This window comes from Amphiprion ocellaris, chromosome 4, assembly GCF_022539595.1.
Source record: "Amphiprion ocellaris isolate individual 3 ecotype Okinawa chromosome 4, ASM2253959v1, whole genome shotgun sequence".
In the NCBI taxonomy this organism is placed as follows: Eukaryota; Metazoa; Chordata; class Actinopteri; family Pomacentridae; genus Amphiprion; species Amphiprion ocellaris.
In genome coordinates, this window is record NC_072769.1 from 35,751,980 (window position 1) to 35,777,434 (window position 25,455).

Here is a 25,455-nt window from a genome sequence, read left to right on the forward strand (position 1 = left end):
AGAAGCACGAATTTGCTTGGAGCTTAATAATTTTATAGTTCATGAATAATTTTAAGAGGTCAAATTGTTTCTTTTGGTGAGTGTGACTTGATTTGACCATAGCAACATGTAAATGCCATCAACAGTACACTAGATTTAATCATTTCCTGGACAGACTCTCTCACAAACTCAGGCATTTTTTAAAAAGCAAACATTATGTCCATTATTTGTAATAGCAGTACATCAAGTTTCAGTTATTTCAACTACCTTGCATCAGGCACCAATATCAAACACCTGCGGTATCTGGTCCTTATGTAAGAAACATGCCGACATGTTGCAGTAGCTACGGTGAAGCTCTGAGTGCAGCATGACCTGATGTAGAGGCCGCTGCCACATATTAACCTGCAATTACTGGGTTTCCTTCAAGCTGAAGCAAATTTCAGGAAAGTTTGGAGCAGAGCCTGCTACAAATTCTTCTACCCGCCCTTTTTGTTATTGTAAACACACATGTAGATCAGTTTTCCCAGCTTTCTTATGCACATAAAGTTAGTCACGACCAATGATATGTTACGACATATATATTGCACATAGAGATCAAGAACTGACCTCCAGAAGTGAAAAATGAAGAAGTGTAAAACTGCATTTTCACAAATGTCCACTTGAGGCTGACTCCAATAGTGAGTCATGCCAATACCAGTCAGTTAAAAAATGTACCGGTTAGCCCTGACATCCACATGTTGCATATTAAATGATCAAATTGTACTGTTTCCATTTGATGTTACTTCATGTCATACAAAAATATTACACGTCATGCTGAACTACATTTATTTGACACCTGTGGTTACTTTGCAGATTTTACATACACAATACATGACATGAATAGAGCTGCAACAGTTAATCAGTTAGTTGTCAACTGTTAAATTAATCAGGGCCTGTGGTATTGCTTTGGGTAGTTTTTTTTTTTTTTTTTTTTAAACAAAAACAAAATCTAAATTCTCTGATTTCAGCTTCTTCAATATTAATATTTTATTGTCTATTTCTGTCTTAAGCTCAAGGAAATCCTGAGTTTAAATTGTATTAAGACTTAAATTTATGTATAATAAAGGATATGTTTGCTTTGAGTGACCACACTGAGCTTGTGTCCTCTTCACTAAAAGTCAAGAGGTGAAGTTTATTACCTGCAGCGCTACCTGAGATATTTTGAACCTCCACTATCCTTCTTTGCATTGATGTGTCCCTTCGATAATGCAACATGAACTGAGATTGCTACTGCTATCAAAAATGGTGTAGCTTTGTATTCCTCTTTAGCCCCTAAATACACCTTTTTACTTTGTAAAATTCTCTTGTGGTGAGTTATACAAGACAACTGACACTACCCTTATGTATCTAAATTATGGAGCTACTGCCAGCAGCTGGCTGCTTAATCAGTTAGTCTAACTGGCTCCATCCAAAGATAATAAAATCTTCCTACTAGCACCTCCAAAGCTCCCTAATTACATTATAGCTTGTTTGTTTAATTCACATAACACCAATTTGTCAATTCTGAGTGTTGTTTGTGGAAGAATTAAAGGAGCTGCAGGCAATAGCTTCATATTTACCAGCAGACACAAGTGATATCAATCTTCTCTAATGGTTTAGTGTCTGTTTCTGCACCATTTTAAAAGGACCACACCTGTAGCATCCCTCTAGCTCTCTCAGAAGCTGCTTCAGTGAAAGGAATAACTAGATGTGATCAGTCTGAGTAAAGCTGTACCATCTCTAAGTGTTTATTTGTGGACCCGCAGACTGTGGAGTCTGAACTATGCATGTCAGAATGAATCATGCAATGCAACACATGGCTCCGACTGCTTGATTTGCTGGACTACTGTTGTTGTGATGCTCTGCGTCCGTGACCCGCGATGGCACCGGATGATGTGTTGAGGCTTTCTGGAGCTCCGGTCTCGGGCCATCGGAGGAACCGCAGAGCAGCAGCATCTCTCCCGATCTTCACCGTAGTGACAGTTTGTGCTTTCTGTGGAGCGATGCAATTTGATGGGTTCGTTTCTCAGAAATGGACTGAGCTGTTTCCTCGACTAAAAAATGTTTCTTTTTTCCATGTCAGTGATTTTTTTCTTGGAAGACTAAAAGTAGGAGTTGAGGAGCAGAACAGAACAGTACAGCAGGGATCTGCAAAAGCTGCCAATTAATGTTTTTCACTCCTAACTGATGGATCATGTGCCATTTCTCCATTAGTTACAGAAATCCTCTTTACTTCATTCAGTTTCCCAGAGTTCTTACAGAATGTGATCTTAAATATAAATGTGTTCACACCGGCAGCATCGCTCTATTAATGGCAGCGTCTATTTTTTCAACTACTTTGGTCCCAAATGAAATATCTGTGCAACTTTTTCACTGGACTGCTGAACAATTTACTGCAGACATTCATGCCTGCATCAGCAGTTATTGTAATCATTTTAGTGATAGCTTTACTTTTTTATCTGTTGTTTTTGAAAAGTAATTTGTCTGTTGCTTTAGTATTAAGATGCTCCAATCGGTCTCTGCTGTACTTACCATTTAGTGCTACTTTCAGCATGCGAACAGCCATTGATTTGTTTTTAAAAAAATCAATACAGAAAATGTTTTTTAACAATGTAGATGTTTTTTTCTATGGACATTTATAATATTAAAGCAATTGTAAAGTACAGTTTAAACTACATGCTAACAACAATGGATTTAGTTAAAAGTTAATAAACAAATACATCCTCCATTTAGCTTGACAACCAAAGATTTGAAGAGTTTTCCATTTTATATTCACATCAGCATTGCTAGTGTAACTACATGCTAGGCATTAAAATGCTTTACTTATATATTTTCCACTATTAAAAGTTACTTCAAATGGATGGAGAGGAGGAAATTACCAGAAGGAGAGAATTCTGGTAACTGATGAGGATCAGCTTTTTTTGCATTGTTGTGGTGAGACCTGCATTCTTAGAAAAATAAATTTAAATAAATATAAGGTTATGATAGAAGAACCAAACTTCTAACCTAATTTTTTTACCTCAGGAAACATTCTCCTAATACGTTTATGGTCTCAATTGCGAGTTTCAGGTCTACTTCAATATAGTATGGTTTTTATTTAATAAATTATGGTCCCATTTAGAGAAAAACAGACGATAAATCAGGGTATGTTTAAGGGTGTGGGTGCCTTGTGATTGAGAAGTTGCCATCGTTTGGGTGTGTTTAGTGTCCTATAATCAGATCCACCTCTTGCTCATCTCCAAACTACGATGGCAACTGCCAAATTCCAAACGGTAGTCCACAAACCACTTGGTGATGTCATGGTGGCTGCATCCATCTTTTATGTACAGTCTGTCGTGCTGATGTTAGCGCTTAGCAGCTAGTAGAAATAATCAGGTCATAATGATTTAATACGCTGCTAATATTAACTTTCTATGTGGATTTAAAATTCATTTATGCTATTAAGATTGCAAATAGTCACTCACTGCTCTGTGGCATATTTAGTTCATCTGCAGGTGATGCACACATTTTTCCTCCTGCGATCAGTTTTCTCATGTTTACTACAACCCTAAATGAAACTCATCTAGCTGTTTATTTAGAAAATAAACCTTACAGTTTTATTACAGTAATACTTAACTCCTCTGCTGCTTTTATTTCCTGTTGTACGAAACACGAAGATTTGTTTGTTGTGAAACTGCAAACAGCACGATGTGTTTCTAATTTCTCTAAATAATCTGCGGCTTAGTCTGAACTTTAGTGTTTGTTGTTATTATGTCTCCTTTTTAATTATTTAAGTGCAAAGTTATATAATGAAGGCTTCACGATGCAGCCAAGAAAGAATATATTGAGAAAGTAGGCTGACTGAGTACATCTATATTGTAGAAATAAAACTTAGTATCTATAAAGGAATCCTGTATTTTTTTAAGACAGACCAAGAGGCTGTAAAATCAACTCAAATGTCTGCACTGGGATAATTTCAATCATGGATAGCCTCCTTTCATAGTAGATCCATGCATTACCTGAGTGTCAGATTTATGAACAACACAGAACATAAAAAAGTGACAGAGCTGTGACAGGCAAACAGTTTGTAATCAGGACAGAAAAAAGCAAAGCTTCTTCACTATTATATACAATAAAATACAAAGTCTGGCTTCAGATGATTCCCTGAACGTGGTCAATCATCCAGGTGGAAGGCAGAACGGTAATGGATGGAGCATCAGCATCGCACTGCTAACCCAGCATTGTCAGAGCAGATGTCAATGTAAGTAGCCCCTGAGCCATCAGTGAGCCGGTTTGTGTTGAGGTGAGCCGATGGACCAAGTGCTTGATGGATAGCATAATGTCCCTGAAAGGACAACATATTGCAATTTTAATTATGCCCCGCTCACTTTCGATGCTTTTAGTGCTTCTCGCTTGCAGCACCTGCACGATATCAGCACTTCTTTACCTTCCCCTCTTCCTCGTTTCCCCCCTTGCACCACGCCAAAACAGCCGGAGACTAAAAAACAGTGCAGTGTAATTAACAGTACAAAATAGGAGCCTGGTGTTCATCAGGCGTCCTGCTGCGTCCACTTCGAGAAGATTTGCTCCGACACGTGACTCAGCCTGCAGTTAAAGCTCCGTCCTCCTGCTGACACCAGAGCGCAGAGAGAGGGAACAATGTGAAGATGAAAATGACAAATTCCAACTAATTTCTGTCGCTTGTTTGCAGAGTAAAAAGCAACATGTTCCTCTAATCAGAAATGATGTGACTGCGGGGGGGAACAGGCAGATTCAGAGTTGCTGCGGTGGAAGCTGATTACACTAACAGTCACTCGTGTTGGAAGTCGCGTTTAAACCTTCTGCTGTCGGCCTAATTAACGTTTTCTGAGAACCAAAGCCCACCTTAATTGTGGTACAGAGTGCCTGCATTAGAATCATCCTCTGTGGTAAAGGTAGAAATGTCACATCAGCTACTGACGCCTCCCACTCTGACTTTGACTCCTGGCTACATTCTCATGTACCCTTCCACTTGCGAATTTGCTTTTCACACTATTTTGCAAAAACCTACCATTTTCTTACCAAAAACTGAAAAAAAGTCTAATACAGAATACATTTCACAGTTGGGTGTCTGCCACTTGTGAGCCACCGACCATCAGCCCACCTGGTTCCCTCTGGCAAGAAGCACAGAATGTTCTGTCAGGTGGAAACAACTTCTTCTTCCTTTCAGTCAGAACTTTAAAATACACTCCTCTGTATAGAACCTTTAAATTCACCCAACACTTCCAACAAGGAAATCACACATTTTATTGATATTTTGCATTAATAGGCTTTCTCTGTCTCACAAAGACTGGCCCATATGATGCATTAAAATATATTTTGTTCTTTCTTTGTTATCCTTTCAACCCTCTTAACTCCAAGTGCTTTTTTTTTTTTTTTTTTGTCACATTTTTCCTCACTGTAGACTCATTTTTCACTGCAATATAAAGTCCTGCAGCTCTATGGAAACAGAATAACCATGACTAGCAGTAGAGAGAATTCAGAAATGTCTTCTGTGCTGTAGGACTCTTTTTTTAATGCTATAAAGCATAAAAAATGTTGAATTTCTTTGATTATTCATTTTACAAAAATTGAAAAAAACATGAAATCAACAGGTACAACATTATTTCAAATTTCCACAATTGTTACTAACACTAGAAACAAACAATGGCTTTAGATATTCTAGATATATTACAAGTTATATTTTTAACACAGGTGAGAAATCCCTGAATTTTTGTGACATGACCATGTTCCAGCTGAGTCAGTCATGGCTTTCGTTGGCGTCGTGGTGTGCAGATTATTTTTTTATTATTTTTTTTTATATAATTATTATTTTAACTGAATTTGGTTACTATAGACTGTATTTTTCCATTTTTTGAAAGAAATTTAAAATTTGGTGATTTTAATTAAAGCTATTAATTTTTAGCTTAGATTCGTTTGTTTTTCCCAGAAAAACCAAAAATAACAAAAAAGATCTTTCAGTTTTTTTCAGTTGTGTTGATGTAATAAATGATGTAATTTTGACAGTTTAAAATCAAATAATATGGATTTAAAACTCGCCAGTGGGTTTGAGGTTCAGAGGGTTGAAGGGACGCTTTACTAGTTTTGCTTGGCTTAAAGAAAACTGTACAGCCTGTTAAAAAAAAAACAAACAAAAAAAAAAACAGCTGCATCATTTCTTTTGAAGGTCTGGTGCAGCTTAAAACTGTCTGAAAACAACACCAACAACAAAACAACTTGGTGATGTTATCCAGATCATCTTAAATTGGACTTGCAAAGTTTGTCAACTGAATAAATCCAGTTAATTTAAAAAACATTGTATAATAATTAAATAATAGCGATGAAAAAGACAGGAATTTCCTTCAAGATGGAGAAATTATCTTATTTTATCTCATTATTGATATAGTAACAGTCTTACAAAGTGCTTTAGAAAGGAAAAACTGTCCAACCACAATCCCATAAATGTCCAGTAAATCAAAGTCTAGTAAAAATATAACACTAAAATTAAAGCTGCAAGCAGCATTGAACAGGTCCTCGCATCCTTGCTGGTCAGTGAATCCAAGCACGTCCACCAGGTGGTGCTGCGACAGAGAGTGTATTTCAGCCTGTCTATCTGTTGAAGGCCAGACTCTGATCACACATGTAAAGTTTGACGCTGATTGGAGCATGTACAGGTTAGTTAGACAGCACTTCCTGTCCATCCACCAGGTGGTGCTGTCACTGTGACTGTATATTAGCCTATGAATGTCATAAGGGCAGGACTCTGATCAAACGTAAAGTTTGAGACTGATTGGAGCATGTACAGGTTAGTTACACAGCATTTCCTGTTTTGTGGCAAAACGTAGAAATTACGGGTGCTGCCATTTCCACACCCTCAGACTTTTGTGGAGCATTTTGATAACTTTGAACACCCATGTCTGCTGTACATCCTGGCCAAATTTCAGCTCTGTTGGGGTTTCCCCGTTTGAGTTGATAACTTTTGAAAATGTGCCAAAATTGGTCCAAAATCGTCCAAAATTTGATGCATAATTCAAAATGATCGACTTCCTGTTGTGTTCTGGGTATGGGTGTCAATTACATTTTTGTGTGTTTGGATGTGTTACACGTGTATCAAATTACATAACTCTAGGTGACACGTATTGGCTGTAGTAAATTTTTAAATTTTCCAAGTGGCGCTATTGAGCCATTTTGCCACACACCTGTGCAATTTCCCTCAAACATCAATTTTTTGCTGGTCCAGATGTGTGTGCAAATTTTCACACATTTTGGAGTATTTCTAGGCCGCCAAATTTGAGTTTCAAAAAACGGGAAAAGAATCTCGGGATAATAATAAACCCATGGGTTTCAACATGGTCTTCGCACCATTCGATGCTTGGACCATAATAAACAAATAAAACTCAGAGGATCTGGAGAAATCAAACTTTGGGCTGACATTAATAAATAATAGATTTTCAAAATGTTGCTGCACACCTCAGGAATGTAAGAACCGTGGGAGGATGATTAACCCCTGACGCCTGCAGCAATTTTTTTTTTTACATTTCCACCTGAAAAACATCAGTAAAATCCAGTCAGTAACAGCTTCACAACTGTGAGGCCAAACTGAACAACCTTGAGGCTCTTTGGATCAGAGACATTTGGGAGAATTTAGAGATACAAAAAGCCTCCGTGTCTCCATTAGTAGGTAAGAGAGAGAGCTGAAAAACATGAAGTAAAATCTGATGCTCGCCTAATAAAAACTCTACATTAGCACAAATCTCCAATAGTGTTAACAAGCTTTGCAACACATTCTCCTTTACTGCAAGCCGAAAACCTATCAAAGCACTAAAAATGTGCCTTTCCCTACCTTGTTTTGGTCCATGACCATGTAGGATGTAGTTGTCCAAAATATGTCGCATCATTGGAAGCATAGGATCCAATGTTTTTAGAGCTTCAGCCACTGATGATAGTTTGCAATACTTATTTTGTTTATATTGCACCTCTCAACGTGGCTATAAAGTACTGCAGAGTAGAAGTGATAAAAGTTAGGGTAAAACCACTGAGGACAGTTACACAAACCGTCAGTTCAAGAAATATTCATTGAAAATGATTTTTAGGAAGAGATTTGTGAGTTTGAAGTTTCACAGCTACAGGCTATGATAGCTAATGTCAAAGAATTTCAATCAGTGATCTTTCTTGTGCAGTTTTAACAGTAGTACCAAGTAGTACCCTTAATACAAGCACTAATATCTTCCAATCACTTCTAGGACTCACGGGTAACTAGTGCAGAGGAAAGGAAGTGTGATGTGCTCACTTTACTTTGCACATATTTATAAACAATACACTGAATATTTTCCTGTCTGGAGCAGAATAAAGTGGACATTGGAGGAACTGCAGTTTTGGACACTTTCACGTTAGCTTCAGTTTAGCTCCAGAGGTTGCCACTTGATGCGTGTTTAGGATGTTGATGATTAATCCATAATCGATTGAAAATATATTAACTGATAAGGCAGAGGACTAGGGCCATGCATGTCAGAAATCATGTTGAGGACTAGCTGTAGTACCTGCTTGTGCTTTGAGGTGTCTCCTACTGTTTGATTAGATGGAAAACCACCAGCTTATTTGCTGTGTTTTATACTATCGGGATCCAAAAAGGCAGATTGTTGAACTACAGGCAGTTCTGTGTTGGCAGTCTTTAAGAACCATGGGAATGTTAACGTTCAAATTCAAATTGTTAAACGAGTTGTTCTGTGATTCATACTTTAGTTGTGTTGTGTTTGAACTTTATTTGTTGTGGATTGGTGAAGTGGTTTTCAGTGTTGGTGTGGCTGAGACTTTGGTGTGGTTATGCTAGCAATGGGCCACCATGACAGAGACTTCTGTGGCAGTTCATGTCTTCCAGCTGGTGTTATTGTGCCAAAAACATGCACAAGTTTGGAAGGACTGTGTTCCTGTAGCTATATATAACCGAACCTGACTGATTTATGATAGTTCTTTAATAATGTTGGCCTATCTATCTTAGATAATAACTGCAAAATGTTATTTAATATCTATGCTGCTGGGCCTGGGCAACGGTTTTCCTTCCCTGGTGTTTTTTAACATGCTTGAATGACAATATATTGAACTGAACTGACCTTGTGGTCAACATTAACTATAAGCACAATTAAAATATCCCACTGTGGCGCATTTGTTTTAACATCTAGTTGATTATTGGTTGATGGCATGGCAACAAAAAAAGGAAAAAAAAACAATTCAACACAGCCATACAGTAACTCAAAAAATTATAAAAAAGTGTGCTTTCTATGTTGTCTGGAGTGAATAATTCTGTTTAAATTTTGTTACCTTCGTTTGTATGCATAATATCCCCGACAGATTTTATGTAACTCTTGACTATAAAGAAACCCAAAAATGACCCTTGTGGGACTCCACAGCAAGGGGAGCAGGAGAGGAAGATGTATCTCCCAGAACCACTGAGGAACTGCTGACATAAAAGGGTTAGAAGCCCATCAGAGAACTTTTCAAAACAGTAGTTTCTTGCCAACTACTTAGAACCTGCATTTGACCCAGGTTTGACCCACATTTGGCTGGTTTTGGATTAAACTCAGGGCAATCCAATACTTGTACGAGCTGAAAGCTGCTCAGCATGCAGAAGCACGAAAGAGAAAGAGGTTGTAATACTCAGGTCAACATCTCTACAAACCCCATCACACACAAACAGCAGCACATTGTAGATTTATTTGTAGCTTTTCTTTCAGATAAGAAAGGTTTTAATGATTTTCTGTGATCATATCCCTTGAGATTTTATTCCCAGTTGTTGTCGCGTTCAGTAAACACTCCTATTCATATTTACAGGCTGCATTGGACAGCATCTTATCAGTGACACTCGGAGCCACAATTCATTTTTCAGAGTGAGATGCTTCCTAGATCCACAGCTGCTACTGCCTCGTTTTCTAATTAGTGAACATGCAGGGCTGCGTTTTCTACAAAAATATTTCCCTCAGAGAAATGGAAATTCTTTGAGCGCCTTCCAGACTGTCACTGTGGACTCTCGAATTAACCTTCCAATGTATTTAATGATAAGATGTGAAAAACACGACGCAGCAGAACAAAGAGCTGCTTTGCTGCTGTTTATTTACTGTCGGTGTTTGCTCATTAGATTGGAGGATGTCTTTTTAGTGTCGCTGTGATATCTGGCCAGTCTGTGTGTCACTGAAATTCCACTGCTTCCGTTTTTCTATCTGTCCGCCTGTGTTGTATAGTATGATGGAGTAAAGTCTGGGAGTCTTTGTTTTTATTGCACCCTCGCCTGCACTGTGATAAGCTCTAACCCCCAGTGCCAGCTCGACAGACAGCCAGATAGTGTTTGCTTCGCTTGGCTTCCTCAAGAGCTGGCCTGAGAGACAGATGCACCATGGGAAAGAAAAAATGGACAAATAGGAAATCTTAATGGCTGGTGTCCCGCATGAAATACCAAAAATAGCCCGATGCAAATAGAGACTCCTAATAATAACAACGCTGAACCTTTGAAGAGAGGCATTTTTTCCCCGTGCTTGTTTAACACAATGCAGATTTCCCCTCTTGCATCAGCAAATATTTTTAGGAGCCTAATTATGTGTTGGAATGAGGCTGATGTTTTACCTTCCGCTGTGGAAATGTCTTCACGCTCCAAGGAGGATGAAACAAATGCCAAGAAATACTTGAAATCTCTCTTAAGAAGCTGTAGATGCTTTATTTCTTTCTTTTTTTTTTTTAACAGATGACTCATCCAACTACATGGTGCCATCATTCAAAATGGCAGCAAATGTTACACGCAGCAGCTCAGCATCATGCTCTGCATACAGACAGCTGACTTGTGGCAATGCAGCAAAAAAAAAAAGATTAAAAAAAGTAATGAAAGTAGAAGAAATAACTTTCCAATTTCCTTTTGACGTCGCAGTGGGTACGTTTTGGGGTTTTCATATCACCTGAGCCAGAGTATTTCTGCCTCTGACAAATTATTAATCCTCTGTGAAGAAGATAGCAGTGGGGGTCTCTCGACTTTTAGAAACTGTAGATCCAGAATGACTGGAGTTCTTCGCAGCTGCTTTACAGACAGCGGTTGTTATGGTAACGTTTCCATCTCGACTCTTTGAAGCTATGTGTGAAATAGCAGCGCCTAAATTTTTATTTTATTTATTTATTTATTCTTTTGTGGGGGAATGTACAGCGTATATGACAGGTTTATCTCAGTGTGCTGGAAAGGTTATTCCTCCTGCGATTCTAGAAGGCCAGCCGAGGTGATGAAGCTGATATGCTCGCAATCTCGCCGCTGCCATGCAGCCCACTTGATTGGTTTATCAATTGACCTTTCGCTCACCTTGTGGCGCCGCATCGATCCTGCAGCTCCTCTTTAAATGCAGAAACTTGTGTTGCGGCGGCTGATGATAAAGCAATCCAATGAAGAGCTTTGTCTGCAAAATGATATTTGTTGCGAAAAAAGTCAATGTGAAGCTGGAGTGTTAAAGTTAAAAGTTAGCTCTCTAAAGAAAAACATGAATGGATGGATTTTAAAGTTGCATTAACATGACTGCTCTCTTTAGCAGAACAAGCTAAAATATAGCTTTGACTTATTAGAAACTTGTCAAGGTGAACATCCATCTATTTATATTAGAAATTCTTGCTTTCTAAAAGTGGAGGGAAGGTTGAAGACAGTTTTTCTGGCCAAGAAAACCAAAACATTGGACCAATGTAGACTAAAAGTAAAAACAACTGTTTTGATAATCCAATAATCTATTGATTATTATAAAAGAATGAATAGACTCTTTAGATAATGAATTGCTCCGTTGCTAAAAGGCTGTTATTTAGCTGGCAGCTTTTAAATTTTAGACATTTTTATATGTGTGTCTATGTAAATTGCTGCTACAAACTGCATTTCCCAACATCAAGCTGTATCATATTACATTGAAAAGTTGTTAAACCTGGTGGCTCAGCTTGCACACAGCATCCTGATTGACAGACACACAGGGAGGGCTGGTAAAAATCTGAGGATTTTTTGGCAGACCACCAGGTTACACAACTGCTGCCAGGTGTCTTTTCTGATTGGGGGGACGGACTGATGGCTGTCGCATTTTTTCTCAATGTGGGCTCATTTTCACTGCAATATAAAATCCTGCACCTCCATGGAAACAGAACAACCACGAAAAAGGAGAGAGAACTCACAAATGTCTTCTGCGCAGTTTGACAGTTGATGTGTGAAATTAGTCATGAAAATGAAATAGAATTGTCCACTAAAATCTGGGATCAACATGTCCAACATTTTTACAAGTGCCCACAGCTGTTATCAACACTGAGGAAACAACTGGTGACTCTACATACTTTAGACATTTTGCTAATCACATTTTAATTTGTTTCCATGCTGCAGCCTGCAGTTTAGCTTAAAAATCCTTGAATTTTTGTTACATGAATGTTGGTCACACATGAATCACTCACGGCTCTTCCTTTGCATCCAGGAGCATAAAATCTTTTTTTTTTTTTTTTTTTTTTTAAATTTAATTTTTTTACAGATTGTAGTTGTTGGAAATACTTTATTTTTGGCTTTTTTTTTACATGAGGCATGTAGAATGAAAGGATTTTGATGAGATATCCTGATTTTTAGCAAAGATTTGCTTGTTTTTAGTGACAAAGCTGAAAGATACACAGAATCTGGGATAATGGGATTTTGATAGAATATCCAGATTTTTGCTTTTGATTTGATTGTCTTCAAAACTGAAATCACACAGGATTTGTTCAAGGACTGTCAGAAGATTGAACACCTGGTCATTTTTTTCTTTTTTTCTTTGCTTGTTTGTTTGTTAGTTTCTTTTTACAGTTTCCTGCTTATGATGAATGATTCTGGCAATAAAAACAAAATAAATCCAAACAAAGACATGATTTTCAAACCTCTCAATGAGTTTTTGAGTTTACAGGCTGCTAAAGTGCATGTGATAACTTATAGAAGATCACCAGCTGCACTTTGTTTAACCGACATCAAGCTAACATTGTTGAGTCTAGCTGCAAATGTTGGATGTCATTGTTGTGCTTTCCAACTATTATGTCCCATCCAGACTGCCTCACTTTAACTGTTGCTGCAATAAATTCTTACTCAAACCTCAGGTTCGGAGGTGGTGTCAACCTCCAGGGAGCTGTCGTGTTATCAAAACACTAACAGAAACCCGTGTCCTTGTAAATTTTTGGATCATCAGTATGCCTCCATTTCAGAACTCGTTCTATATGTTCCCAGACAGTGAGAAGAGGCTCCATGCTTTTATATAATCACATCAGACTCATTTCAGGTAGTACCACACTTCACTTCAGCGATTCATGTCAGAGCTTTCTGAGTCAGCGGCTAATGAACAATTTAACTCATTGGCAAATAAGTTGGTTGTCAATTTTATCCGGCTGCACTGATTATACGTTGCACTCCTACACAGAGTAAAGAATAGCTGCAGAACTGGATGACGTTTCTCTGCAGATTGAGAGCACATCACTCATCACACACATCATTTGATTGTCTGCTGATATGAACATATCTTGTTCAGTTTAGCTTCAAAGATTATTTTTAGCAACATTACAGACTGGATTTCTCTTCAAGTCCACATGAAGACAAGAGTGAAAATCACTAACTTCACTGTCAACTATTGCGTTTTAAGTGATTTTAATTAGGCGTCCGTCAGTATGCAGCTGAAAGTCTAGTTCAAAAAGACAACAGAACGAAACAAGATGGAAAAATTAAAAAGAGGATGGCAGACAGAGGCAGAGCAAAGGTGAGGAGTAGAGGGAACATTAGGAATATGAGAAACTACTGAGAGAATAAAGATAAGAGGTGTGGGCAAGAAGACTGAGTAAAACCAAAGGGAGAGCCCAGATAAACAGAGATAAAAGGGCTTTAGCTGTGCAGCGAGATGTGAACAAGGGAACGACAGACATAGGATGGAATAAATGAGAGAGGAGGCGTGCAGAGAGAGAAAAATAAAGAAAGTGAGAAAGTGATTCAGAGAGCAAAGAAAGAAGAAGTGGACTGACAGAAAGAGAAGATGCAGGAAGGCCTCGGTGTGGCCTTCATAAGACTGAAACCACTCCAGCATTAGTGCAAACACAGTCCATTTTATATCCTAATTCACCTCCTTTTAGCTGCTGATGGCCTTCATTTTAGAAGCGACACGTGCGTTTAATTTGTGCATAATGCTGATAAGATAATTGCGACATTGAGAGCTTTGCCAGGAACCTTGAATTTTTGTGATTTGCTGCTTAAAGAAGGGGCCATATTCCTTCACGGGTAAAAGGTTTGTGTTTGTCTCTGCTTGCATGTGCATAATGACACGTTTGTGTGTCTCACATGTGGAGCAGATACAGTAAGGCAGCAAAGTGCAAACTCCTCACGTTGTTTAACCTGGTATGTTGTATCATTTAGAGAAGCTGAGGGCCTACCAGAAACTCTCAACAGATGCTGGACTGCTGAATATTTGAAACTGATTCTCACATCTGAAGGACAGAATTTTGCTATTAGAGCACATGGAAGGTAAAATAGGACAAAACATCCTTTATGTTATCTTTCTGTTCAAAAATGTGGAATAATATCAGTAAATGTTTTCATCACAATCCTGCACAACCTCGTTTAGTTTAATTCATGTATCCTAGCTAGTGTCATTGTAAGGTTAGCTTTCTGTATATATATATATATATATATATATATATATGTATATGTGTATATATATATATATATATATATATATATATATATATATATATATATATATATATATATATATATATATATATATATATATATATATATATATATGCTATTTTGACACAGACAAGTCAGAATGACTCATTTATTAAGCATTATATAAATCTGCCAGTGAAAAGGAAGCTACAATGGTTTCTTCTGGTGTCTCAGAAACTTTCTTGGGCCCTAACACAACTCAAATTTGGCACTGTTTCCCCTCATTTTTAAGAGCATATAAATCAAAATGTCTCCTCTGCTGGAGTCATTCAATCATTTCAGTGTGCTGGAGGCTATTCTATCTGTGTCCTCAACAAATTTCATGGCTGTGGGAATTATATTTCTGGAGATACTGAACTCTTGAAACTTAATATCAAATATATACGTCTGCTCAGTGGAAATGTAAAGTACTCCTGCAATGTGCATAATCTGTGTAATGGTGAGGTTGTCCACTAGACAGTGGTAATGGAAAGGTTTCTGATTTTTCCTTGACACTGTAAACGTTGTGGGTGTTTGGGTGCATAAAAGAATCACTCATCACACCTTCTGGATCTTCTCATAACTTTTAGTGAGCTCTTCACGCAACACATCCAAGTCTGCTCTAGGCCCTGACTCCTGCTCTCTTCTCTCCTTCCCAACTCCTACCACCTCAACAGCGCCCCCTAGCCTCACTACCTTTTTCTGTAAACTCACATATTGCATGTGCAACCAACAGCACAAACATAATAAAGGATAAACACATCCCCAACATTACAATATTTATGTTGGCCGCATTCTAACATACTGTTTACATATTCATTTTCATTCTTTCAATATGTACATATATAGACTAACAGGGAATTTTTGGTGCCCCAACACCAGTCTTGTGGGTTTATTTGCACTTTTTTTCCATTCCACTTTAAGGGCCATTCATTCATGTTATTCTATATATTTTAAGAATCATTTATGAATTTTAGATGTTTTTGGCACAAAACAGTTATCCAGATATATAAAGAACCTGTTGCCACAGGTTGTTAAGTCTGGCATTGTTCTTTATCAGTGCTTTACCACTGAAAATAACTGAACGCGATGGCTCAATTCTGGAGCTAATCCTCAGATGAAAAAGTTGCACTTTTTTTCATTTTCAAGGGCTAATAAATAAAAAATTGCCATCTGCTGGAGACATTCCATCATATAAATACACATATTTTCACATTCCTTTAACCTTCCATCATGCATACCAGACAGTTAGCAAAATATATCAATAACCTGTTGCCACAAGATGCCAACTCTCTGCTGGGAGGTCAGGGACTTCGTTCTGTGTCGATGCTTTATCAGGAAATAGTTGCCTGCTGTGGCTGGAGTTTGGAGTTAAAGAGCCTTAGAACCAAAAAAAGAAAAAAGACACATACACATGAAAAATAAAGACAAAAAACCCCAAAACAAAACAAGAAAGACTAGAAAGTGAGATAATTTGGCACTGCATTGTAAAAGAAATATTGATTAGTGGAGCTTTATTCTTCCATGACTATTGGTCCTCTGCTGGTGTGTTTATTGTACTGGTGCAGCAACACTTTGACCGGAGCAGAAGGTTTCAGAAGCATACAGGAAGAAAACCAAAAGACAACACTCAGCTGTGTTTGTCTCCATTTAAGATGCATTCAGGAACATTTCACTTTGTTTATCCTTTTATCATTAGGACTTCATTTTCTTGTGCCAAACTGTGCAGCAGCACTTGGCGTCTCTGATTTCAGCGAGTGGCTCCGTTGCCATCGGTTGACATTGTGTCTCATAAACAGCTCCTGCCAATTGACAAAGTAATTGCTGAGCTGCTGACATGCTACAGGGAGGCGGGGAAGCTTAATCACTGGGAGATAATGATCAGTTCCGGCTGCCATTTGGGTGCCGACTGTCCTGACGTTTGTTTGCACACAACTGAAAGCCTGTTTTCAGACGTGTCAATACTTCAGTAGCGTGACATTTTGCAAATCTAAGGCGTGGAGGGTTTTTTTTGTTCGCAAGCTTTGAAAGTGTTTGAGCTAAAATGCAAAAAGTGGTGTGTTTTTTTGTTTGTTTTTTTTGGAGGGCTTGGCGGGGGGAGTCTTTCTGCTGTGGATGGATTCAGATGTTTTGCTTTATTTTGCTTTTATCCGCTGCTTTGATGCCACTGCGGTGTTTGAACAGATTAAAAAACGTGTTTTAAAGCGGGATTAATTAACAAAACGATATAAAATGCTGCTCATAGGGAACTTTCTTAATCTTGCTAATCTTCTGTTAATATTTTTTGTTTTGTTTTGTTGTGCAGCATTTTCTTCATTTGAAAAGTTTGTTATTTACCACCAGATGGAAAAATGTCAATACTTTTAGCTTTTGCATTTTTTTTTCTTTTTAGTAATTACTCCATTCTGCATGACTGAGTTCTGCTATTCTCTGAAAGCCAGGTTTAATTTAGCAGCTTCGCTATGCTGCTGCCTTGACATCGAAGGTGACACCTCTTCAGGTCATGATCACAATTAAACTATTACTCTGCAGAGAGAGGAGTAGAGCATTTCTTCTCTCAGAAAGTCATTAACACTGTCATTAGCACGCTATGAGCTGAACCAATATTCAAAATTGTGTTTGGCACTTTGACTCGGTCTTTGAGGAGAAGGGGGACATTTAGTTATGCTAATAATATGTTTTCACCACAGTTGGTTAATTGCTGAGGCAACAAGGCTAATGCAGCTACAATGTGACTGACATTTTCATTCAATAATTGCAAGTCAGACGGGGATCCGGAAGGGGAGAGTGTACTTGAAATACAGAAACTTTGTTGAAAAGTGTGCTGCAGTTTTGTCCTTCCCTTCCAGCCGCTGTCTGCTGGACGGAAACATGTAAATAAATGTGGTGTTCTTTGAAAGCCACTTGGAGCTGATATCCAGGTCTGCAGCTTAATGCATTAAACGTTCTTTGTAAAAAGAAGCAGCTTTTAAGGGTGCCTCAAAAGATGTTTTTGAGACGCATGTTAAGATTTTTTTAAGGAGCATTTGAAGGGACAGAAGTAGTTTCTCTGTTCTGCAGCTGGTGTCCTGGTTGTTGGGATTCAGTGAATTTCAGATTTGGTCTGTCGTGCGGTGATGACACGACTCGTGTCGCCCCCCGAGCAGAAGCGAACACACAACTCTGACAGCACAAAGCCCCCACAAGCTTCTTCTCTGAGATACAGTCATTTCTACAGCAGCACGCACAAAAAGATGCACACATGCAAACACAAACAATTTTCCGATGTGGCAGCGATGCATGACAGCAATCCATTTTCCTTCTTATTCAGTGTTGCCCTCTCCCTACACTGAAAGATTCAAGGAACATTTATATATATATATCAAGGACTTAAAAACATCAACAACAAAGAAACAGGCCAACATTGTAAAGTAATGTGAAAGTAAAGAGTAAAACAGAGTTGTTGTGTAACCATAGATTTACTGTAATTCTGCTGTATTTAAATGAGCTAAAAATATTATTTTACAGATATTTGCTTTGAGAGAAAAAAATGTTCTTTTCTGCCTTTATTAATCCCCAGAGGGAAATTCTGTTTTTCACATATCCCTCCAACTGGGGGGTCAGAGCGCAGGGTCAGCCATGGTACGGCGACCCTGGACCAGGAAGGGTTAAAAGGCCCGACAGTGACCAGATCGGGGTTTGAACCTCTGACCTTCGGATCAGTAGTCCAGAACTTAACCGTTGTGCCACCACTGCCCCCTATAGAGGAAGCTGAAAATTGAAAAATGGTAAATAATTTTTAAACTGTCACTTTTCAGTTTTTTCCTGTTTTGCTGAATTACAAGTAACCAGTAAACCAGAGGAGAAAAAAATCAATTTACATCTTAACTGGAAAAAAAAAAAATAAATAAATGAAGGACCAAACAGGTCAACACTGTGAATAGCGTCCACATCAAAAATCTGTATTTTTACAAATGGTAATTCATTTTTTTTTTTATGTTTAACCATAACATAACCATACAGCATTTCTACTGTATGTAGATAAGTTAACAGGGCTCCAATGCGACCAAAATGGTCACATATGCAACCTTTTTTTGAGAGTGTGTGTGTTGAAATTTAATGTGGTCTCATTTTGTGAGTGAATGATGATTGATAGGCCGATCACTGTTTCAACTAAGGTGTATCTGACATTAGAACATTCTTTTCACTGTTTTCCGAGAATTATTTAGTTGCACACCTGTCAAAGCTGCTACACTGCAGCCGCCTAGCAGCGTCTATGGTAGCTGGCATGTGACACATTTAGGGAACATCGGTAAAATGTAATATCTGCCAATAGGCAGAGGTTCAGTGTTTAGCCTGTCCCAGTTTACGATTGATATCAGAAATGGACTGATGACAAACTAAATTGATTTTCAGATTAAAACATTTTACAAATATAAGTCTTGTATCAGGGGCTGCACAGTGGCTTGGTGGTTAGTACTTTCGCCTTGCAGTCAGAAGATCCCTGGTTCACGTGTCCGCTTTCCCGGGATCTTTCTGCATGGAGTTTGCATGTTCTCCCTGTGCATGCATGGGTTTTCTCCGGGTACTCTGGCTTCCTCCCACAGTCCAAAAACATGCTGTGGTTAATTGGTAACTCTAAATTGTCTGTAGGTGTGAATGTGATAGTTTTTATCTATATGTAGTCCTGTGATAGACTGGTGACCTGTCCAGCGTGTCCCCTGCCTTCACCCTAAGTCAGCCGGGATAGACTCCAGCACCCTGTGACCCTAATGAAAATGAAGCGGTGTGCAGATAATGGATGGATGGGAGTCTTGTATCACTGAAAGTCAGTGCAACATAACTAGGTTATGCAAAAACAGCTATTGATCAGTGTGCATGATGGATAAATAGCTGTGGCAAAGCAGAACCAAAACAATGACAACCCCTTATTTGGGGTGACCAGATCATCTACAGACCAAATCATTTGCTTTTTCAATGAGTGACCATAAAAATATAGGTTTTTATTTCATTTGAATCCACACATGAAATGTATTGTACAGATATTTGCCATTTATTTTCACAGTTTTTTAATTGTTACAGTATTACACCATTTAACATGTTTTTTCTGGCACCCTCGCTGCCAGTTTTGAACAGTTTTCATTTTTAAAACTGTTATTTAGTTTTTGATAAATTACAGATAATATCTTGCAGAATCACACAGAAAAAGTCTAATTTACATGCTGGCATATTCTCAGAGATGCAGTCATTTATACATGACACCAACAGGATGCACACATGCTAACACACAGTTTTGCTATGTGGCAGCGCTGCATGGCAACAATCCATTTTCTGTCTTATTCAGCGCTACCCTCTCTCTGGCGCTGCAGTCCTGCTTGGCCCAAACCATCTGTTCACAGTCTGAGCAGGAGGATCCCTTGGGCATGTGGCACATCTTCCCACAAGTAGCATCCAAGGGACCCTGGTGAGGCTTGTTCCGAGGCCCTGTGAGGGGAGTGAGGCTCAGCCAGAGGTGGAAAGGCCCTGGAAGTCTGCGGGCCGCAACTTCTCGAGGAGGTCGAGAGTGCCAGGATGCCGGTTTCATTTCCTTATCTCACTGTGACTTCTGTCAGAGGACTCAACGACGCACCTCCTGCGCCGCCTCCCAGCTAAGTGACTCAAGTGGAGGCTGTCAGGTTGCTTTAAACAAGCTGAAGCTCGTTGCAGGGAGGGAAATGCTATCAAGAGACGTGGATGCTAATGAGGAGGAGCAGCAGCCATTTAGTCAGGGAAGGAAAACAGATAAAAACAGTGCAGATAACAAAAAGAGAACACAGACTGATGGATGAAAATAGCATCTTATTATGTAAAGGATGTTTCCCCTTGTGAGGTCGACCCAAGTGTGTCATTAATGCAAAATAATGGCGTGCAGAGATTCGGTGAATATAGGTGGCAACTAGCAGGCGGTTAAATAGAATAAATGGTGTTTTTCTACCCTCAATTAAGTGAAGTCACTGTTGGAATAATTTACAGTTATTTTACAAATCTACAGATAATAACCAGAAATTTTACAAGGAAAAAAAAACATGAACTTGCATGTTAACTGTAGAAAAACAAAACAACACAAAATAAACAAACAAAAAATTGTTACTAAACTATTATTATACAGATTTCACTATTTTGTTGAAATAGATAATATGTAGTATAATTACAGGGTAAGGTTATTTAATTTACATTTTGACTGAAAAAGAAAACAAAACATGCTAAAACTGTACATGATGTACTTAAATCAGTAAATTGATGTACTTAATGAAAATCTGTACTGTTACAAAAAGTAATTAGTCACCATGAAAATAAAGGGTTTTAATGTATGTACATCTGCAAAAAATGTCATTATTTTACAGATATTTGAGGTTATTTTCACGGTTTTCAAATATAGTTTTACACTGTTTCTTAACACTATTTGTAGAACCCTTTGCTCAGAATTCTTTGTTCTTCATTGCAGCGCATTTTAAACAGCCGCTGCACCAATGTGCTTTACAGTAAAAGAAAGAAGTTTAAATATTGGGAGTTTAGTCCCTATTAATTTACATATTGACTAAAACTCCACAAAAATGACATAAAACACGTGACTAAGGCTGAGAACCTAACTTAACCCAACTTATATAAATATTTAGGCTAAAACCCTGCAGAATTATTAATTAACCTGAGCTAGAATTCAGTGCATTACACCTCATAACTCCTATCGGTCTCCGTGCAACAGTGTTCTGATCCTCCACTTTGGACTTTGGATCACAGCTGACCGCTGATCCTGCCACACTCGGCCTTCATGTCTTGTTATTCACTCTGAGGACTTTCACGGAGATCATCAAAGAGCTGATTATCTCTATGAAAGAGCAGAAGCCAAAGCTGCGAGCACAGAGTTGGTCAGATGTCACTTTACCACAGGGCTGAGGACGCTGCATCAGGACAGAAACTAAAGTTGGAGAGTGTAGGTTCACATACACAACATTTGGGAGTCGCAGTTAATTATGCAAAGCACCTCCCAACATGCTAATCTGTCCCTCCCAGAACCTCAGAGAGTTTCCTCAACTGGTGTTGGAGAGAATTCAAGCTTCTATAAATGCAAATAGTTCCAGGCTTTATACGAAAACAAAGAATTGCAGCTGCAGGATGAGTTGAGTTTGCATTAACCGGCTGTTCAGACTCCACTGAGATGCTTTTCGTGCAACATTTATCGATTTCTGAGGCCATAAATTGTGCCGTCATGTGGGATTACAAAGTATAGAAAAGCCCAGCTGACAGCAGGTTAAACAAGGCAGCCTCCAAGTCCTCGATCTCTAGCTGTTCCTTTGGGATCCTGAGGCATTCTCCGGCCAGACAGATATATATAATCACTCCGGTGTGCAGGGCTCTGCCTCAGGGTCTCCTCACAGCTGGATTTCAAAGAAATATCTCCACAGGGAGGCGTTCTGATCAGATGCTTCCACTTCCACACGTCTGAGCTCCCTCATCCCGTCTTTAAAGCAACAATTTGACATTTTGGGGAATCTCTGGTTTCCTGGCAACCTCACAGAGAACCTGTGAGGTCAATAGTCCAGGCAATAGCATAGTTTTCACATAAATTAAAGTTTTTCTTTTTCACTTTTATTAGAAAGAGACAGTGGAAATGGACAGGAAATATTCGGAAAGATTCGCGCCAGCTGGGAGCTGAACCACTTAACCGTTAAGCTATTAACACCTATTAACTAGATCAAATACACGAGACATTAGCATGCTTTGAGTGCTGGAAATTTCCCCTACATTTGTATAAAGCCAGACTATTTAGTATAGATGAAATTTGAGGAAACACATCATTTTATAGACCAAACAACTAATTGCTTAATTAAGATAATATTTAACTGTGATTTTCTTTCGACTAATGTTTTGTTATAACCAGATTTTAATGGTTAAATTCCTTCTCTTTGCAGGTGATTCTGATTCTAACGAAGCTCTACGACTTCCACATCGGCAGCGTTACTGAGAGCACACTGTGGAGGTGAGTCCACCGGAGATTTAACTCATAAAATATTTAGCAGTCGATGTCTTTGAATGCTGGAATGTGCCGCAGGGTAGAATTAGCCCTGCACGATGACCCTGTGATTGGCTTAATGCTTCAGCTGTTTGATGATTTAATATAACTTCCAGTGACGGGAAACCAACCTGACAACATCTGACTAACTCTTTAAACACGTCTGACTTCATTTTCTTGTTCAACTTTGAGGCGTCGCTGTCTTTTCCCACCTGTCTGCTGTGAACACCTTGTTCTGGTGTCACGCTCGGTCACACAGGGCGCTCAGGTGGAGGATGCTGCTCGCTATGCTCTTGTTCCGCCTTATTATCTGATGTACTCTGCTTCTTCACCCCTACTGGGAATGAAATAAACACACAAACTCATGACACAACAGCTTGTAAAGAGTAAAAACACACAGCAGCAGGATGGGCAACACATCCCTGATGAGCTGGAACCACATGCAAGCCATTTTCAATCCCGGATTGTGCAACACATTCATTTATTCCTTTGTTTGACATTTAGAATGATGCCGCACACATGACAGAATCCCCTGGAGGCAGATTGGTGGGATTCAAAGGCAAACAGTATATGCTAGTGTAAGGGTCCTCTCAGGTAACTGACCCCTCGGTAAACTCCTCTGAACAGACATTTTCCAGTTAGAAACCACAACTCTGCAGAGACGGTCTGTCAAACTTTGGAATTTTCAGCATGCTAAAATGTTGTGCATTCATTGTGCATGTTTAGTTTTTCCAAATGAAAAGTACCTACAAATAGGGCTTAGATCTATCTTTAATCTTAATCTATCAACTATTTTACAGATTAGTTGAGATTATTCCTCCAAATAAGTAACCATTTTGAAAGATAAGTTGATGAGTATTTTACTTGTTTTTCAGAAAATACAGCTGAAACTGAAAGACGCTCAGGCTTTTGATTCAGATCAAATTTTCTTTTTCTTTTTTTTGTTTACCAGCGTCAAAATGTCTATTGGTTAATCTATCTGTTATTTTACAGATTAGTTGAGATTAGTCCTCTGAATAAACAAAACGGTCATTTTATTTCAGTTCATTTTGTTTTGACATACACTTTGTCATCGTATGTTGCAGAACAGAGTTAAACTGGCAACTCTAATATGACAAAAAATAAATAAAAAAGAGGGCTGTTAGAAATCCAAGTTCCTACCATACTATAACAAAGTGAAAAGGTTTGGTCTGTGTGTTAAACAAAGTGCAACATGGATAAGAAGCAGCTAAAGTAGGTTCTTTCCTTTGTATTTTGTAACTCATTTTGGTAGTAGCTTGTAAAATAATGCAGAATTCGTAGCACAGCTGTTGATTCCAACTTGTGTATTTAATCAGTTTGTGACACAAAGTTGTGGTGATAAAATCAGGATTTTAGCAGCTTGGAGGTGACTACTTGTTCATACTTGTTCCGCTGTCTGACAACAGAAACAAACAAACAAAAAAATAAAAAATTCTCTTCACTACAACACACAGCAACAGCATTAAGCAGCAGTCGACCTCAGTGAATGTTTGAATAGTGCAGTAAGGCGGCCCTGCTAGTTTTTTTTACTCAATTACCCATTTTATTGCCAGACGTCGTCTCCCTGCATGCAAATTTTCCACCAAAACAATTCACTGTTGCTGCATCCTTTGTTTAGCTCCGCCCACGGCTACTGTGGTTGGTTCAAAGAAATGCAAACAGAACAGAATGATAACGAGATGCAGTCAGACCATTCCACTCAGTGCTCAGTCCGTGCTGGAGAGGTTTTACAAATATGAAACCTCTATGGATTAGAAAATAGAAGCGCTTATTTGCAGTTGAAGTTTTACAGGCATCTCTTTTTTTAATGGAGGCCTATGGGGAAAATGCATTTTACTTCTTCAATTCTTAGCAAAAAACTTTGGAAAAATTAAAATTTCATGAATTACGGCCTGGATGAAAAACTCTTAGAGAACTGTAATTCTGTTTATCAACAGCATGACATTTCAGTCTCGTGAAACATTTTAACTCCTAATCAGGGTGTTTTTAATGGAAAAAATACATTTCACCGGGGACAGGATTAGTTAAGGGAAACTAGGAGTCAGAAAAGTACAGCCTTTACTTTTTTTAAACAAAAAAAAAGCAATAGAGTGACTCTTTGTTTGAAATTGAAGGACGTTCAGCCCTTTGATTCAGATGAAATTTGCTTTTTGACCAACGTCTCTCGCCAGTGATGCAGTTCCACATGACTTCAAACCACAGCAGCTCCATTTGAATACAGAGAGACCGACAATATTCCATCTGTCTTCTTCTTTTTCTTTTGAGATTTCAGAGATGACAGTCCTTTAAAGCACAAAACATACACTTTTTAAAATTGCTCACTGTGCCCAGCTTGAAGTGGATGCTTGACAATGATAAGTGGTGCCAAAGTGACTGCTAGCCATTTCTGACATTTAGACAGTAACTGTGTAATTTGGATCCCGAGGCAAAAACAGTGCACTGTTTTGAATAAATGCAAAGAAAATGCAGTCCCTTGATATTCTGCAGTCAGACTGAGTGCAGACGCTTTATCTGCAGACTCTGTATCGCAAAATACTCTGGACATGTTTCCTAAATTATTAAATGATTGTTCCGTGATGAAAATCTTTGCCTGCATTTCTAAACTCCCTGCATATATGACAGGAATAAGAAAACTCACACTCAAGTTATCTTTTCTTCTGTTTATCTCATTATACAACCACAGAAACCTTGGAAAAAAAGGGGGATTATTTGT

At 38.5% G+C, this 25,455-nt stretch overlaps 1 protein-coding gene across 1 annotated transcript in view; it reads left to right on the forward strand.

The window, feature by feature from the left end:
- Window positions 1–25,455, forward strand: part of sorcs3a (sortilin related VPS10 domain containing receptor 3a) — a 314,018-nt gene that overhangs the window by 93,075 nt on the left and 195,488 nt on the right. Inside the window, exon 2 of the mRNA XM_055010019.1 lies at window positions 22,621–22,688. Coding sequence (XP_054865994.1) covers window positions 22,621–22,688 — 68 coding nt within the window. The remainder of the gene's footprint in view (window positions 1–22,620; window positions 22,689–25,455) is intronic.